General features: G+C 43.6%; 1 protein-coding gene across 1 annotated transcript; it reads left to right on the top strand.

Annotated features, from left to right (window-relative positions):
* The first annotated feature begins 1,737 nt into the window (after window positions 1-1,737).
* On the top strand, window positions 1,738-8,377 carry LOC130917729 (uncharacterized). Its single transcript, XM_057839391.1, has one exon. It carries the CDS (start codon window positions 1,738-1,740, stop codon window positions 8,089-8,091), a length of 6,354 nt encoding a protein of 2,117 aa, XP_057695374.1. The 3' UTR covers window positions 8,092-8,377.
* The last annotated feature ends 10,137 nt before the right edge of the window (window positions 8,378-18,514 follow it).

Raw genomic sequence — 18,514 nt, 5'->3', positions numbered from 1 at the left:
TTGCAAAATAACCAATCACATTCAAATTCATGTTGCTACCATTTAAAGTGTCACTCATTTGTCCCAAATAATGTCTGACATTTATAGAAGTAGCATGAATGTTTTGTGGTAAGGTTGACTGCTGTATCGAATTGTTCCCTCCATATGTTCGAAATACAGTTGTTGCACAAAACTCCTAACTGTTACTGACTAGACGCCAAATTTTGGCGTCGGACGGCATGGCTCAGCGGTAGAGTAGTTGTTCCCCAACTTGGAGGAGTTCAATTCTCCATCCTGGCGACTTCCTCTATTAGTATCCTTGAGTAAGATACTGAACCCCACCTTGCTTCTCCTGCTGTGTCATCAGTAGAATGAGGATATAGCACTTGGAGTGCCTTAAATGTGGAAAGGCGCTTTACAAGTGTAACTCCATTTACTAAATTTTACTACTTGTGAGGGCTCCACTGTTAATTAAATAACCATAGAAAATATGTTATTGTTGGCATAATTCTTCCTCTTAAAGAGGTGTTCATTGCCATCATTAGCAGAAAGAGAATCCTCAGATTCCATTAGGAGTTGGATGACCTCAAATTGAATCAGCACTGGCTAGTTCCATTTGTGTAGTGTTCGACTGTAAATTGTCTGCAGGATTGGGGAAGTCCTGCCAGTGTTAATATCACGCTAGCACTCTAGTAGTCTGTCTTCTGTAATCTTTCAACACCAAAGTTAAATTTTGTGTCAGTTATTGTCTTTTGTTAAATGGATTTGTTTGTTTCAGGCTGGTGTAAAACTTGCACCAAAATTCCTGTTAAACTTTTTACTTTTTTTTTATCTTTCCTTTCTCAACATAGATTGCAGGATAGTTAAGTTGGAATAGTGTGTTAGTGGACTGTTGGTGGGCCTGATTAAACCTTAAAAATCAGTTCTGATCGGTCGTTAAAGTATAAAAGACGTGTATTGCTCAAGTTTCAATTTTTAAATAATAAAAAAAAACAATATAACATTTAATGGGAAGTAATAAAAGGGGAACTCGGTGAGCCTTGGAGGTCAGTCATTTGATTGAAAGTTTAAATTAAAAAAAGGTTTAAAGGATTGTTGATTTATACGAAGCCAACATCAGTAGGGACACAGTAGGACGGACTAATCAGAAAGTTATTCCACTGCCATATTGCCCAACTAAACAGTTTGCATTACCATGGAATCCTTCATCTGCACTTCATTCAGATCTTTTTTTTTCTTTTTTATATAAGCCTTTGAAGTTTCTTAGTTCTTGTTGTTCCTTATTTTTGCTTGGTTGATGACTGTTTGGAAGTCCTTAAATGACCGAAATCATTTTTTCCAGCCAGTATGATATCACTTGTTCATGCTTTGCTAGTCTCAGTTTCATAAAAATCTTTGCACATGAGTAAACAACTTTTTTGTAACCCCCCACCCCCCCTTTATCTGTTCTCACTGTAACATTTTGCACAGCTCTTAGTGTTAAAAATGCCAGGTTTGCATGTTGCGTGTTTTGGATCCCCCTGGTGGTGAGTTGCAATTTGTTGTTTTTCTGATCAGGCATATTTTGGCCACCTAACGAAAGTTAAGACCCACGTTAACAATAGAAAGAAGAGAAATAAAGCATTGTTGAGGAAGAGCAAGTTTTTGGTCTCATTAATTCGGACGGGCATAATTATAGTTCTAACCGGACTATCTGCAGTGGTATCCAACCTTCATCACATCAGCCCAGCTATATTTCACATGGTCCATTCGAGTCGGATGGATAAATACAGCAGACAAATGTCCGCCGAAGATGAGCACAACAGACCTAAACGCTCAATTCAACTTCCAGTTTACCTAAAGGATTACAAAGTCATGCGAGATAGCAAAGAGGAAGAATCAGAAGATATAGATTCTTCAGAAAATGGCTCATCAGAAGAAGAAAATATTGCCAACTGCATCACCGACGAACAAGCAGCACAACCATTGAGCATGCAGGAAACAGCGCAGACATGTAACGAGGTCAACATGAAAGGATTAGAGATCCAGAGTCCACGTGGTCGACGCCGTGAGTCTCCCGGGCCACGCAGCCTACGTCACCGTGAGTCCCAGAGTCCACACAGTCGCCATCGTGAGTCTCCCAGTCCACGCAGTCACCGCCGTGAGTCTCCCAGTCCACGCAGTCACCGTCGTGAGTCCCAGAGTCCACGTGGTCGACGCCGTGAGTCTCCCGGTCCACGCAGCCTACGCCACCGTGAGTCCCAGAGTCCATACAGTCGCCACCGTGAGTCTCCCAGTCCACGCAGTCACCGTCGTGAGTCCCAGAGTCCACGTGGTCGACGCCGTGAGTCTCCCGGTCCACGCAGCCTACGTCACTGTGAGTCCCAGAGTCCATACAGTCGCCATCGTGAGTCTCCCAGTCCACGCAGTCATCGTCGTGAGTCCCAGAGTCCACGTGGTCGACGCCGTGAGTCTCCCGGTCCACGCAGCCTACACCGTCGTGAGTCTCAGAGTCCACGCAGTCACCGTCATGAGTCCCAGAGTCCACACATATGGCGTCGTGAGTCTCCGAGTCCACGCAGACGCCAGTCTCCTAGTCCACGCCGACGCCATCGTGAGTCTCCAAGCCCACGCCGACGCCATCGTGAGTCTCCAAGTCCACGCCGACGTCATCAAGAGTCTTTGAGTCCACGCGAACGCCATCGTGAGTCTCCGAGTCCACGCTTACGCCATCGTGAGTCACCGAGTCCACGCTTACGCCATCGTGAGTCACCGAGTCCACGCCGACGCCATCGTGAGCCAACGAGTCCACGCCGACGCCATCGTGAGCCTACGAGTCCACGCCGACACCATCGTGAGCCTCCGAGTCCACGCCGACGCCATCGTGAGTCTCCGAGTCCACGCCTAGGCCATCGTGAGTCTCCGAGTCCACGCAGCACCCACCACAGTGAGTCTCCGAGTCCACGCTCACGTCGTCGTGAGTCCCAGAGTCCACGCCAACGCTTTGGTGAATCCATAAATTCACATTACTACTTCCAAAGATCTCACCAACGACATAATGAGAGACGTTTTCATAATTATGACTACAATTATGAGTCAGGTGACCCAAGGAACCACACGTCAACTTATCCTAATGAAAGACATTCTAGTCACTATCACTATGATCGACCTGCTGGCAGATACGAACCTCCGAGGTACAGCACACAGCACGAACATGCATATCGAGGGCCAACCCCAACCATTCCCTATTTTGTGCATGAGGACCCCCGAGAGTTCACTCGCCTCAAAGTTGCTCTTGATAATCTTCTGCCGCGAGATGCTACAGAGCAGTTCAAATACCAGATTTTGCTGGATCATCTCAAGTTGGAGGAAGCGTTACTCCTTGCTGATTCATACTGTAGCAGCTGCTACCCCTACAGTGACACTATGAATGCTCTCAATGAACAATACGGTCAGCCTCACCAGTTAGCACTGAAACGCATCGCCGAGTTTATGGATGAGCCAAACATCAGAAGCGGTGATACCAAGGCATTCCGGAAATTTGCTTTAAAGGTGCGTGCCCTGGTTGGGATGTTGTTTCAGTTAGGTGATCTTGGGCAAACAGAGTTAAAATGTGGTTCACACGTATCCAGAATATTAACTAAGTTGCCACATCACCTCCGAGCAGATTTCAAGAGACACGTGAATCCTCTCCGAACACCGATCCCCACTCTATTACATTTATCAGATTGGTTGGAGTATGAAGTCAGGGTTCATGAAGACATTTTGCAGTTCTCCAACAAGTCCAGCAGAGACCGCCCTTTCACAAGGAAAGAGCAACCAAGAGAGACTCAACCAAAGGGCAGCTTTGTGTTTCACAGTAGTGAGCTAAAGCAAGCTGAAATGAGGCCGTCTAAGCATGAATCTAAAGAAAATACAAAAGAACCAACAAAATTCTGCCCCTTTTGTAATACAACCCAACATTTTCTTAACCAGTGCACAAACTTTAAAATCCTAACGAAGGACCAAATAGACAACTGGATTCGTTCAAACAAGAGATGTTGGAGATGCGGGCGTGAACATTTGTCATCACAATGCACTCTAAAGGCAAGATGCAAGAAGTGCAAAGGAAAACACTTAGAGGTGCTCCACGAAAATAATGCAATTCAAGATCACAGCCCCACAACCAGCATTCCAGTCGGTAATGACAACACTGGAATAATGTGCTCCACTGTTGAAACACTATATGTGGATAAACCTACGAGTAGCAACAAAGTGCTGCTTAAAGTCATCAGAGTCATCCTGAAAAATGGAAATACAGCGCTGGATACCTACGCCGTGCTTGATGATGGCTCAGAGCGAACCATTCTCCTCCATGAGGCATTCCAAGCCCTAGGACTTCACGAGAGCCCTGAGGATCTGCATCTAAGAACTGTACGACAAGACGTCTGTATTGTCCACGGTTCCTCTGTATCATTCACACTTTCATCTGCCACCAACCCAAGTCAAAACTATGAAATACGCAATGCCTTCACTGCCAAGAAGCTTGCTCTGGGGAGTCACTCCTACCCAATAGATACCCTCAGAAGAAAATATCTACACCTTAAAGACTTGCCAATTCCTGCTATAGACCAAGCACAGCCACTGCTTTTGATAGGTTCTGACCATCAACACCTCATCCTTCCAATAGAGCCAGTCCGCCTTGGGCCTCCAGATGGTCCAGCAGCTGTCAAGACAATCTTGGGATGGACCTTACAAGGCCCATCAAGGCACCTAAATAGTGCTTTTCCTTCTGCACATTGCTTCTTTACTTCCGGTCATCTACCTCAAGCCGACCTCTTCACTCATGTTGAACGTTTATGGCAACTTGATGTTTTGCCTTATCGCAGTGAAAAGGCTGTTACAAGATCAAGAGAAGACTCAGAAGCACTGAAGACATTGGCGGAGAGAACTACCAGAGTGGAAGTGAACGGTGTCCAAAGGTATGCAACACCCTTAATATGGAAAAAGAATCTACCCCAGCTCCAAGCACCTAAAGAAGCTGTACTTGGCCTTTTACGTAGTACAGAGAAAAGGTTGGCAAAGGACACAATGAAGATTGTAGCCTATAAGGAGGAAATCAACAAACTCCTTAATTCAGGCTACATAAAGAAACTGTTACCTACTGAAGTTGACTCCAGCCCTGGGTGGTACATTCCCCACCATATGGTAACCCATAACGCCAAGAATCGAATAGTATTCAACTGTTCATTCAAGTACAAAGGACTGTCTTTGAACGATCACTTACTTCCTGGTCCCACTCTTAGTTCAAGTCTTCTAGGAGTCTTGTTGCGATTCAAAGAGAATAAAGTGGCCATCAGCAGTGACGTAAAGGGGATGTTTCACCAGGTACGCCTCCTGCCCGAAGACCAGTCGTACCTAAGGTTTCTTTGGCGGAACACAACCAATGAAGCCCCCGAAGTGTACCAGTGGTTAGTACTTCCATTCGGAACTGTTTCGAGCCCCTGCTGTGCCACATTTGCTTTGCAAACTCACGTGATAAACAATAGTGAGTCAAACGAAGATGTCCGAACAGCAGTTACACGTTGTTTCTACGTCGATAACTGGCTGCAGAGCCTACCATCAGTCCAACAGGCACAGTCCCTCGCCAACAAGTTACGTCGTATACTGGAAGAAGGCGGTTTTGAACTTCGTCAGTGGGCAACCAGTCACCCAGAGGTAATCAAACACCTACCTCTCGAGTGCACATCAGAAAGCACAAAACTCTGGTTCACCCAAAACAGCCACGACCCTCAAGAGTTGGCACTAGGGCTTATGTGGCATTGTCGTTCGGATACGTTGTGCTACAAACCAGCCCCTTCCATCAGAGAGCAGCCTACTATGAGAGTCATCTACAAGGTGCTTGCCAGTCAATTTGACCCATTGGGATACATCAGCCCATATATCACCAGAGCCAAAATATTAGTACAGAAACTCTGGACGAAAAAACGAGAATGGGATGACCCCAATTTGCCTGAGGATTTGCTCAAAGCTTGGACATCCTGGGAAAACGAACTTCCCCAACTCACCGAGATCTCATTTCCAAGGTGCTACACCGAATCCACCTCGCATCATTCCACCTGCACTAGGACAGTTCACATATTCAGTGATGCTTCAGAGCAGGCATATGGATCGGTGAGTTACCTCCGCACTACCCATCAAGATAATGTACAAGTGTCCTTTCTGGCTGCTAGATCGCGCGTGGCACCGAAAAAACAGCTATCAATGCCGAGACTTGAACTTTGTGGTGCATTAAGTGGAGCTCAACTTGCAGCGATGTTGAAAAGAGAGCTCACACTGGAGATAAATGAGTACATCTACTGGACTGACTCCACAACAGTCCTCACTTGGCTGCAGTCAGAGTCCTGTAACTATAAGGTGTTCGTCGGGACCCGCATAGCGGAAATCCAGGAGCTCACCGACCCAATGGCATGGCGATATGTGAACTCACAAAACAACCCGGCAGATGATATCACGCGTGGAAAAACTCTGGCCTACTTTAAGAACCACAACCACTGGAACAAAGGTCCAGATTTCCTAAAGCAACATCATTCCAAGTGGCCAGTCAAACCGGTCATTTTAAATAATGACATTCCCGAAGAGATGAGGAAATCTGTGTTTTGTGGCCAGATTTCAAACTGCACAGCTCATCTGCTACCTGATCCACAACAATTCGGACATTTCCAAGAATTGTTAGAGACCATTGCTCGCAGCCTGCACGGGGCGGCAAACAAAGATTACAGTCCATCTGCAGAAGATTACCGGCAGGCTGAACTAACAATTCTGAGAAAGGCACAGTGCGACAGTTTCCCAATAGAAGTGGAACATTTAAAGGCTGGGAGAGCTGTACGTCCCGATAGTCGTCTGTTGAAGCTGTCACCAGAGTGGGATCAAGAAATGGAATTGATAAGAGTTGGTGGTCGTCTCCGCCACTGTAATCTTACTACAGATTCTCTTCATCCAGTAGTACTTGATCCAGCCCACCACATCACCAAGCTTATTCTCAAGACCTACGACCAGCAGCTACGTCATCCAGGAGCTGAGCGGGTCTTCGCGGAGATTCGCAGGCGCTATTGGATTTTAAGAGGCAGACAAGCAGTGCGTAAGCTCCAGCACGAGTGCCCAGAATGTCAAAAATGGAGGGCAAAACCAGAAACCCCAAAAATGGCTGACTTGCCCCCAGCTCGCCTCAGACTTCATCATCCAGCATTCTATTCTACAGGTATGGACTGCTTTGGCCCCCTAGAGGTTAAGGTGGGGAGGCGAACTGAGAAACGTTGGGGTATTCTCTATAAATGTCTAACCACCAGAGCCGTGTACATTGACCTTCTAACCAGCCTGGACGTTGATGCTTTCCTGATGTCCTTGCGCAGACTGATTGCAAGGAGAGGCAAACCGCATGAAGTCTACTCTGACCAAGGGACAAATTTCAAGGGAGGCAATGCAGAATTACAGCAGACCTTCAATGAACTTGCCCCTCTTTTGAAAAGCCAACTGTCTTCACAGCAAATTGACTTTCACTTTAATCCCCCAAAGGCACCACATTTCGGTGGAGTTTGGGAAAGAGAGATCCGATCTGTCAAATCAGCTCTTCGCACCACCTTAGGAGTGCAAGTCGTTCCTGAAGAAGTGCGAAGAACTGTGCTAGTGGAGATCGAAGGAATATTAAACTCTAAACCTCTGGGTTATGTGTCATCAGACATCGCAGATCCAGACCCCATTACACCAAATACTCTTCTAATGGGGCGGCACGATTCAGCATTGCCATTGGTGGTTTACCCCAAATCAGATCTTTCGAGCAGAAAGCGGTGGAGACACAGTCAAATCCTTAGTGACCAGTTTTGGAGATGTTTCACACAAAACTACCTACCCACTCTGCAGACCCGCAACAAATGGACAGAGGACAAAGACGACCTCAAGGTTGGAACCGTGGTCATGGTGGCCGACCCACAGTCTCCAAGGTCCCTCTGGCCCGTCGGAACAGTCAAGACCATCATGCCGGGAAGAGACAACAAGGTTCGGGTGGCGGAAGTTCAAGTTAAGGACAAACTCTTTGTTCGACCGGTGGCTCGTCTGATCAGACTACCTGCCTTCCCCCAAGACGAAGACACCTAGCTGGCCTAAATTGACACAAATCTGTTTCACAAATTTGGGGGCGGCTGTTAAAAATGCCAGGTTTGCATGTTGCGTGTTTTGGATCCCCCTGGTGGTGAGTTGCAATTTGTTGTTTTTCTGATCAGGCATATTTTGGCCACCTAACGAAAGTTAAGACCCACGTTAACAATAGAAAGAAGAGAAATAAAGCATTGTTGAGGAAGAGCAAGTTTTTGGTCTCATTAATTCGGACGGGCATAATTATAGTTCTAACCGGACTATCTGCAGTGGTATCCAACCTTCATCACATCAGCCCAGCTATATTTCACACTTAGGTTAGGGCACAGGTCGGCAACCCAAAATGTTGAAAGAGCCATATTGGACCAATCAAACAAAAAATAAGTATGTCTGTAGCAACAAAATATTGAAAGCCTTATATAAGCCTTATACACTCACCGGCCACTTTATTAGGTACACCATGCTAGTAACGGGTTGGACCCCCTTTTGCCTTCAGAACTGCCTCAATTCTTCGTGGCATAGATTCAACAAGGTGCTGGAAGCATTCCTCATACAGTTAGGTCCATATTGACATGATGGCATCACACAGTTGGTGCAGATTTGTCGGCTGCACATCCATGATGCGAATCTCCTGTTCCACCACATCCCAAAGATGCTCTATTGGATTGAGATCTGGTGACTGTGGAGGCCATTTGAGTACAGTGAATTCATTGTCATGTTCAAGAAACTAGTCTTGAGATGATTCCAGCTTTATGACATGGCGCATTATCCTGCTGAACGTAGCCATCAGAAGTTGGGTACATTGTGGTCATAAAGGGATGGACATGGTCAGCAACAATACTCAGGTAGGCTGTGGCGTTCCAACGATGCTCAATTGGTACCAAGGGGCCCAAAGAGTGCCAAGAAAATATTCCCCACACCATTACACCACCACCACCAGCCTAAACCGTTGATACAAGGCAGGATGGATCCATGGTTTCATGTTGTTGACCCTACCATCCGTTGTCGCAGCAGAAATCGAGACTCATCAGACCAGGCAATGTTTTTCCAATCTTCGATTGTCCAATTTCGATGAGCTTGTGCAAATTGTAGCCTCAGTTTCCTGTTCTTAGCTGAAAGGAGTGGCACCCGGCGTGGTCTTCTGCTGCTGTAGCCCATCTGCCTCAGAGTTGGACGTATTCTGCGTTCAGAGATGCTCTTCTGCCTACCTTGGTTGTAACGGGTAGTTATTTGAGTCACTGTTGCCTTTCTATCAGCTCGAACCAGTCTGGCCATTCTCCTCTGACCTCTGGAATCAACAAGGCGTTTCCGCCCACAGAACTGCCGCTCACTGGATATTTTTTCTTTTTCGGACCATTCTCTGTAAACCCTAGAGATGGTTGTACTTGAAAATCCCAGTAGATCAGCAGTTTCTGAAATACTCAGACCAGCCCTTCTGGCACCAACAACCATGCCACGTTCAAAGTCACTCAAATCACCTTTCTTCCCCATACTGATGCTCGATTTGAACTGCAGGAGATTGTCTTAAACCATGTCTACATGCCTAAATGCACTGAGTTGCCGCCATGTGATTGGCTGATTAGAAAGTGTTAACAAGCAGTTGGACAGGTGTACCTAATAAAGTGGCTGATGAGTGTAATTAAGGCAACACATGCTGTATGTATCTATATTAGCCACTATCCAAATGAGTAAGTTGGCTACAAATACATAATGAGCCTTCAAGATTAAATATTTTCCCTACAGTGGTCGGGAACCTATGTCTCGCGAGCCATATATGGCTCTTTTGATGAGCGCATATAGCTCTTTGCCAACCCATCATCTTAAATAGGGAACCCGCCGGCTCGCTTGACATGAACCAGCTATGATGAGCTGATGGCGCATTCGCACATTAATCTTGGACACTTCAAATGTGCGTCGCAATAATATGCTTCAAGTCGGGTCGCGCGGAGATGCGCGAGATCGCCTCGTGCGTTAAGTCACCACTCGGCCAGCGGCGGGGCCGGCCCCTCCCGACTCGATGCCGAGCGAACTGGAGTATATAAAAATACATAGGGTAAAATTAAACCACGAAAGGGAACCGCGTGGTACCCCAAGTCACACAGGCGCTTCACTTTCGTGTCTTTTTGGACTGTCAAATTGTTGCCACTTCCAGGAGGGCGAGACTCATGAAACGACTGCCCCGAAAGGCTCCGTCTGTTTTTGCTTGGTTGATGACTGTTTGGAAGTCCTTAAATGACCAAAATCATTTTTTCCAGCCAGTAGAATATCACTTGTTAATGCTTTGCTAGTCTCTTCTGTTACGCACACGTCCCCCTGGTCGTCCCAGATTGTGGTTTCCTATTCCAGGAAATATATGAGGCTTCACACTATGTTTCTATTTGTTATTTTTCTTGTGGTGAGTGCACAACTGTGCAACGATTGTAACAACCCAAGTAACGATGTTAGACTTTCTTTGTCGTTTTCTCAATATTTATTTCAATCGCAACTCGGCAACTGCTCGTAAAAGCAGAGCGTGACCACACTCTGCTTCCCATGTAATGCATTCAAATGCATTCACGAGAGAAACAGTGCTTACAAAACGGACTCTGAAAAGCTGGCAAAAGAACATAGAATATACAATGTATGTTTATAAATATACATACAGTGGGGCAAATAAGTATTTAGTCAACCACTAATTGTGCAAGTTCTCCCACTTGAAAATATTAGAGAGGCCTGTAATTGTCAACATTGGTAAACCTCAACCATGAGAGACACAATGTGGAAAAAAAAAAACCAACAGAAAATCACATTGTTTGATTTTTAAAGAATTTATTTGCAAATCATGGTGGAAAATAAGTATTTGGTCAATACCAAAAGTTCATCTCACTACTTTGTCATGTATCCTTTGTTGGCAATAACGGAGGCTAAATGTTTTCTGTAACTCTTCACAAGCTTTTCACATACTGTTGCTGGTATTTTGGCCCGTTCCTCCATGCAGATCTCCTCTAGAGCAGTGATGTTTTGGGGCTGTCATTTGGCAACACGGACTTTCGACTCCCTCCACAGATTTTCTATGGGGTTTAGATCTGGAGACTGGCTAGGCCACTCCAGGACCTTTAAATGCTTCTTACGAAGCCACTCCTTTGTTGCCCTGGCTGTGTGTTTGGGATCATTGTCATGCTGTAAGACCCAGCCATGTCTCATCTTCAATGCCCTTGCTGATGGAAGGAGATTTTTACTCAAAATCTCTCGATACATGGCCCCATTCATTCTTTCCTTTACACAGATCAGTCGTCCTGGTCTCTTTGCAGAAAAACGGCCCCAAAGCATGATGTTTCCACCCCCATGTGTCACAGTGGGTATGGTGTTCTTCGGATGCAATTCAGTATTCTTTCTCCTCCAAACAGGAGAACCTGTGTTTCTACCAAAAAGTTCTATTTTGGTTTCATCTGACCATAACACATTCTCCCATTCCTCTTCTGGATCATCTAAATGCTCTCTGGCGAACCGCAGACGGGCCTTGACGTGTACTTTCTTCAGCAAGGGGACACGTCTGGCAGTACAAGATTTGAGTCCCTGGCAGTGCATTGTGTTACTGATAGTAGCCTTAGTTACTGTGGTCCCAGCTCTCTGTAGGTCATTCACTAGGTCCCCCCGTGTGGTTCTGGGATTTTCGCTCACCGTTCTTGTTATCATTTTGACACCACGGTGTGAGATCTTGCATGGAGCCCCAGATCGAGGCAGATTATCAGTGGTCTTGTATGTCTTCCATTTTCTAATAATTGCTCCCACCATTGATTTCTTTACACCAGGCGTTTTACCTATTGCAGATTCAGTCTTCCCAGCCGGGTGCAGGTCTACAATTTTGTCTCTGGTGTCCTTTGACAGCTCTTGTGTCTTGGCCATAGTGGAGTTTGGAGTGTGACTGACTGAGTTGTGGACATGTGTCTTTTATACCGACAATGAGTTAAAACAGGTGCCATTAATACAGGTAACGAGTGGAGCCTCGTCAGACCTCGTTAGAAGAAGTTGGACCTCTTTGACAGCCAGAAAACTTGCTTGTTTGTAGGTGACCAAATACTTATTTTCCACTCTAATTTGGAAATAAATTCTTTAAAAGTCAAACAATGTGATTTTCTGTTTTTTCCCCCCACATTCTGTCTCAAGGTTGAGGTTTACCCATGTTGAGAATTACAGGCCTCTCTAATCTTTTCAAGTAGCAGGACTTGCACAATTGGTGGTTGACTAAATACTTACAGTGCCTTGCAAAAGTATTCGGCCCCCTTGAACCTTGCAACCTTTCGCCACATTTCAGGCTTCAAACATAAAGATATAAAATTTTAATTTTTTTGTCAAGAATCAACAACAAGTGGGACACAATCGTGAAGTGAAACAAAATTTATTGGATAATTTAAACTTTTTTAACAAATAAAAAACTGAAAAGTGGGGCGTGCAATATCATTCGGCCCCCTTGCGTTAATACTTTGTAGCGCCACCTTTTGCTCCAATTACAGCTGCAGGTCGCTTGGAGTATGTTTCTATCAGTTTTGCACATCGAGAGACTGACATTCTTGCCCATTCTTCCTTGCAAAACAGCTCGAGCTCAGTGAGGTTGGATGGAGAGTGTTTGTGAACAGCAGTCTTCAGCTCTTTCCACAGATTCTCGATTGGATTCAGGTCTGGACTTTGACTTGGCCATTCTAACACCTGGATACGTTTATTTTTGAACCATTCCGTTGTAGATTTGGCTTTATGTTTTGGATCATTGTCCTGTTGGAAGATAAATCTCCGTCCCAGTCTCAGGTCTTGTGCAGATACCAACAGGTTTTCTTCCAGAATGTTCCTGTATTTGGCTGCATCCAATTTTAACCATCTTCCCTGTCCCTGCTGAAGAAAAGCAGGCCCAAACCATGATGCTGCCACCACCATGTTTGTCAGTGGGGATGGTGTGTTCAGGGTGATGAGCTGTGTTGCTTTTACGCCAAACATATCGTTTTGCATTGTGGCCAAAAAGTTCAATTTTGGTTTCATCTGACCAGAGCACCTCCTTCAATATGTTTGGTGTGTCTCCCAGGTGGCTTGTGGCAAACTTTAAATGACACTTTTTATGGATATCTTTGAGAAATGGCTTTCTTCTTGCCACTCTTCCATAAAGGCGAGATTTGTGCAGTGTACGACTGATTGTTGTCCTATGGACAGACTCTCTCACCTCAGCTGTAGATCTCTGCAGTTCATCCAGAGTGATCATGGGCCTCTTGGCTGCATCTCTGATCAGTTTTCTCCTTGTTTGAGAAGAAAGTTTGGAAGGACGGCCGGGTCTTGGTAGATTTGCAGTGGTCTGATGCTCCTTCCATTTCACTGATTGCTTGCACAGTGCTCCTTGAGATGTTTAAAGCTTGGGAAATCTTTATGTATCCAAATCTGGCTTTAAACTTCTCCACAACAGTATCTCGGACCTGCCTGGTGTGTTCCTTGGTTTTCATAATGCTCTCTGCACTTTAAACAGAACCCTGAGACTATCACAGAGCAGGTGCATTTATACGGAGACTTGATTACACACAGGTGGATTCTATTTATCATCATCGGTCATTTAGGACAACATTGGATCATTCATAGATCCTCACTGAACTTCTGGAGTGAGTTTGCTGCACTGAAAGTAAAGGGGCCAAATAATATTGCACGCCCCACTTTTCAGTTTTTTATTTGTTAAAAAAGTTTAAAGTATCCAAAAAATGTTGTTCCACTTCACGATTGTGTCCCACTTGTTGTTGATTCTTGACAAAAAAAATAAATTTCATATCTTTATGTTTGAAGCCTGAAATGTGGCGAAAGGTTGCAAGATTCAAGGGGGCCGAATACTTTTGCAAGGCACTGTATTAGCCCCACTGTACATGCATACACATAGACAAGCACAGTATGGCACTTGTGGAATCACATTTTAAAATATGTTGGTTTTTGGCTCCAGACCCCTGCTTTAGAGAATGTCGCACCACATGACTACTCTGTTGCACGATGCCGCCCCAAGCTTAACTTCATTGAAATATTAATTAGCAGAATGTTTGTGTCATGTTTGTCTTCCTAGACAACTCATATTAAAACAAAAAAATTTCCCTCACCCATCCATTTTCAAACATTTTAGAAAAATATCTAGGGAGCCACTAGGGCAGTGATAAAGAACTAGGGGTTAAGTTACTACTGTGCCATGTTCACATACATTGTTTCCAATAGGAAATACTGGGATTCCACTCTGCTTCCCATAGTTTATTGCTCTGGCTTTCATTCGATCTTTTAAATATACCATTAAAGCCTTGCCATTAGTTTCGTTAAGCACATTTCCTGTCTCTGGAACGTGGAGACATATTAACAGCATCCTCTTCGACGTCTACGTTGTAATACTGTAACCAGAACTTGCAAAGATCCACTTTCTTGCGTGTTTTTGGAAACGTGTTTGAGCATGTCTCGCTCGACCGTGCCAGCCCATCATCCATGAACTGGGAAAATCCACACAGGAATAACACAATGTTCAACTCATCGAAATAATCCAAGTGCTTCAAGATGAGTGTTCACATGACAAGTACAATTTAGCAACCTGATCCCCATGAAGCAAACCTTGGCACAGTCCTGCTCTAATTGCGTTTTTGGTCAATTATACAAACAGAGACAGGAAGCAAGGCAAAATCTGATTACTTACAATCATTTCTATTTGTTTGTGGGGTTTTTTCTCCCGAGTTGTCTCACGCCTGCTTGCTGTTTTCTTGCAGTTTGCTTGCCGTAAAAAGCAAACAAGTGATGGTAATAGACAAGCTACACACAAATAGGAATATTGGCTTACCATTCTACATAAATGTCATTCTTGAGTTGAATTTATACACTAAAATATATTTTATGATGACATGCAGTAGTGAGTTGATATAGGTGAAATCCGAATCTTCCGAGGCTCTAGTTTTTGTTTGACTTGCAAGTGATTTGAGCGAAGTGTGGTGGCAGGGAAATTTGACTCACTCCACCACAAGCAGTTGAAAAAAATTAAATGACAGTAAAAAGTCAATTTGTTTGATGTCACATGCAATTGACCTTGATTTCCAAGCTAAATATAAAACAAACAGAACTAAACATGAATATGGGAAAAAAAATTGCTTGACATGTACAAACTATAGTTTTTTTCTGTTCCTTTGAATGTACAGTAATGACTAGTTGCCCGGTTTTCCTCGTAATATTTTTTTAATTTGTAATTTAATTTGTCATTAAAAATACAGAAAGCATAGGCAGGAGGAACAAAATCAGAATGTAAAAAAGAAACTTTGAGGATTAAAGTTTCAACACCTGTGCAAAACACAGAGTTGGGGAAATTCAAAATCTTGACATTTCAACTGTGAAGTTGACAAGCAGGATGAAATATGACTGTTTCCAGCTTTGACATGATTTATCACAGTTGATGTTAAAGTCCATAATAAATCTATTCCATCCATTCCTGTGGTCCCACACTTTGGCCCAACAGCAAACTGGCTTTGTGTCGTGTTTGCCTTAATGTGAGATATGATCAAAAATTCGTTTTCGAAGCAGATTTTCCAGAAAAATAATTTCATATTCTGATGATATAATGGCAAACGCAATGGCTGACTGGCTTGTTTCGACTAGGAAAATGATTTAATCCTATTTTCGGAGTTGCATGTATGAGCATGGTGCAGTAGTTTACAGGCAGGATCAAAGAAATGAGGATGGATTTTCTGATTTACAGTAAATCAACATCTCTGGAAACTACAGCTTATTTCTTTTTACCATGTTATTTGATTATTTGACAGCTCCAAATTATTTGTATTCTAGAGCTTATACGTTTATTTGCGTTTTTTGCATATTGTGAATTTGTGATATGAAATAATATACAGTGGTACCTCGACATACAATAACTTCGACACATGATATTTTCGACATCCGATGTAAAATTGACTTGCCATTTGTTGACAGCACCGCAAACAAACGCACGGCGGATTTTCTTGCGTGAGAAATCAACAAAGGTTTCAAAAAAGTTGGTGCAGTTGGTGAAACAAGAAAAAAAGTGATGCTTACCTTTGAAATGAAGATGCAAATTATAGAAAAATATGAGCGTGGGGTGCGCATCCGTGAACTGGCTCAACAATACAGCTCCATGGTCCTCTTCCGACCACGTTCGCCAGTGTTTTTAAGTAAAGGTGACAATTATTATTGTTGTAACATCACCTAGGAAATCGCCAGCTTCGTCACGTTTTTATCATTTATTTAAGAAATTATCCAACACAAAACGCCCATTGTTCTCCGCAGTTGACTGTGCTCTCAAGAAAACGAAAGTATTATCTCTACTGTGACGTCAGCCCCGCGGTGCGTTCATGTACAGCAAAAAGTGTCCGCCACAATAGAATCCGATTAGTTACATTATTTACAGGAATCATTATTATTACCTGGGTCTTTCCTTTGGAAAGGCCAAGGTAATGCTGTTCTGCAACTTTATTATTCTTCTTCTTATTATTATTATAATTCATCTTATTCTCCGCGTTTTTTCGGCGCGCCGCGCAGCCCGAACCATAGCACCGATCAGCACCGTTCAAGTATCGGCACGACCGGAATTTTCGTGTGACGCGGGCAATTTTGCAAACGGCCCCGAAAAATTTTCCGTTCGCCCGTAAACGGCAATTTTCCGGAAAAAAAAAAAAGTTTCAAAATGTATCTAGTTATTGTTATTATTATTATCTTATTCCGATTTTTATTCATAACCTATTTGTTTTGCTATGTTTAATTGCCATTTGTAATAGTACCAGCAGTATTTATTGAGGATTTAGTGTAGGTTTTCGGGCTGTGGAACAAATTAATGGAATTATAATGTATTCCTATGGGAAAATCCTGCTCGACATGCGACCATTTCTACTTGCAAACAAGGTCCTAGAACAAATTAACTTCGTATGTAGAGGTACCACTGTACTGTATATTAAAGTGTGATTTTAGATCCATATTAATTGCCAGTGTTGGGAAAGTTCATTTTCCACATGAACTAGTTCAAATTGGAGTTCACATTTTAAAATGAAATGTTCAGTTTATAGTTCAGAAAAATGACTTGTTCTCTACTTTCTTCTCCACAATAATTGCTGTAAGCTATTATTGACAGTCGATATAGAACCACATACAGCAATTCTTTTATCTACTTTAACACTGAAACTGTCAGATTCATCTTCATATTCTATTTCAAATCCGCGTCTGTACTGACCTGTTTGTGACATTTGCTTAAATGTTGGTATTGGGCTGGTGTTCTGTCAGATTTTGCACCTAATCAGAAATTGCAACTTCGCGGTTCTGCCATATGCGTAACGTTACAAACAGCCGCAAATGCAGCGATTCCAAAGTAAACACCAAAAATGAATATGTACTTACGTTTGGTCCTGGACGCACACGAAGAAAAGTTCTCCTAACACAGATCATACCATGTGGCAGGCCCGGATCTAAGTTTACTCACCAGATTGGGCACTAAGAAATTTTAAGGGGGCACCCCCAATGCAGGCTTTTTTTTACCCTCTGCCTTTCTCCGGGCTTGGGACCGGCGCAAGTAGGACACTGACTTGTGTCCCGTTGAGGCTGCATGAGTTTTTTTGGGGGGGTTATTTATTTATTTATTTTCGTTCATCTACTTATTCTCGCAGTCGGCATGATGTCACGATGACGTCATCTCGCATAGCAACATGTCGCCATTTTGAGATGGGGGGCACGCACAGGTAAACATTCGTAGACAAACGTCTGAAATTCATATATTTCAGCTGTGTTTTGCGTCTTTTTTTTTCATAAAAACGTCATAAACATGACTTATTTTTATCACGAGTTACTGCCGACAAACGCGAGGAGGCGATACAACTTAAAATTAGCGTGTATTGGCCTGCAAATCTGCCCATACAAAGTTGCAGCTGATAGCTGGATAAACGATCCAAAGGAATTGCCTGCAGTGGAGTTCGGAAACATCTACAACTACCTCATAAAGTCACCCAGTAAGTTGACCTTTATCAATTACGTGGAATATGTACTGTGTGGAACTAAGAAAACTGGTAGTATATACGGAATGATTATTTCTGCCATAACCGGTAATTCGCCTCCAAGTGTTATTTAGCCGTGAACGCGTCACGGCAAAATAACCAATTCCCACTAGGCCAATAATATACCTATCGACCGATCAGAGCAGTTCACGGCAAAAGAAAAATAACGCTTTGTGAGTTGTCGGTTATGGTAATAATAACCACTGCCTAGTCTATTGAATCCTATTAGCTAATTGGGGCCAAAAAAATCGATTAAAGTTTACTCACCAGTAATAAAATGTCGGCTGCAAACGTAAATGTACCTGGATTTAGGTTCCCACTGGCGAGAATGTTCCACGGAACTGTCTTTTACTGTTCCTCGATTGATTGCTTTCAGCCATTTGCTTGTCCTTTTCTTC

This window comes from Corythoichthys intestinalis, chromosome 6 (assembly GCF_030265065.1).
Source record: "Corythoichthys intestinalis isolate RoL2023-P3 chromosome 6, ASM3026506v1, whole genome shotgun sequence".
In the NCBI taxonomy this organism is placed as follows: domain Eukaryota; kingdom Metazoa; phylum Chordata; class Actinopteri; order Syngnathiformes; family Syngnathidae; genus Corythoichthys; species Corythoichthys intestinalis.
Note: the sequence above shows the minus strand (reverse complement) of the source record. Positions and strands in the feature narration are given on the sequence as shown.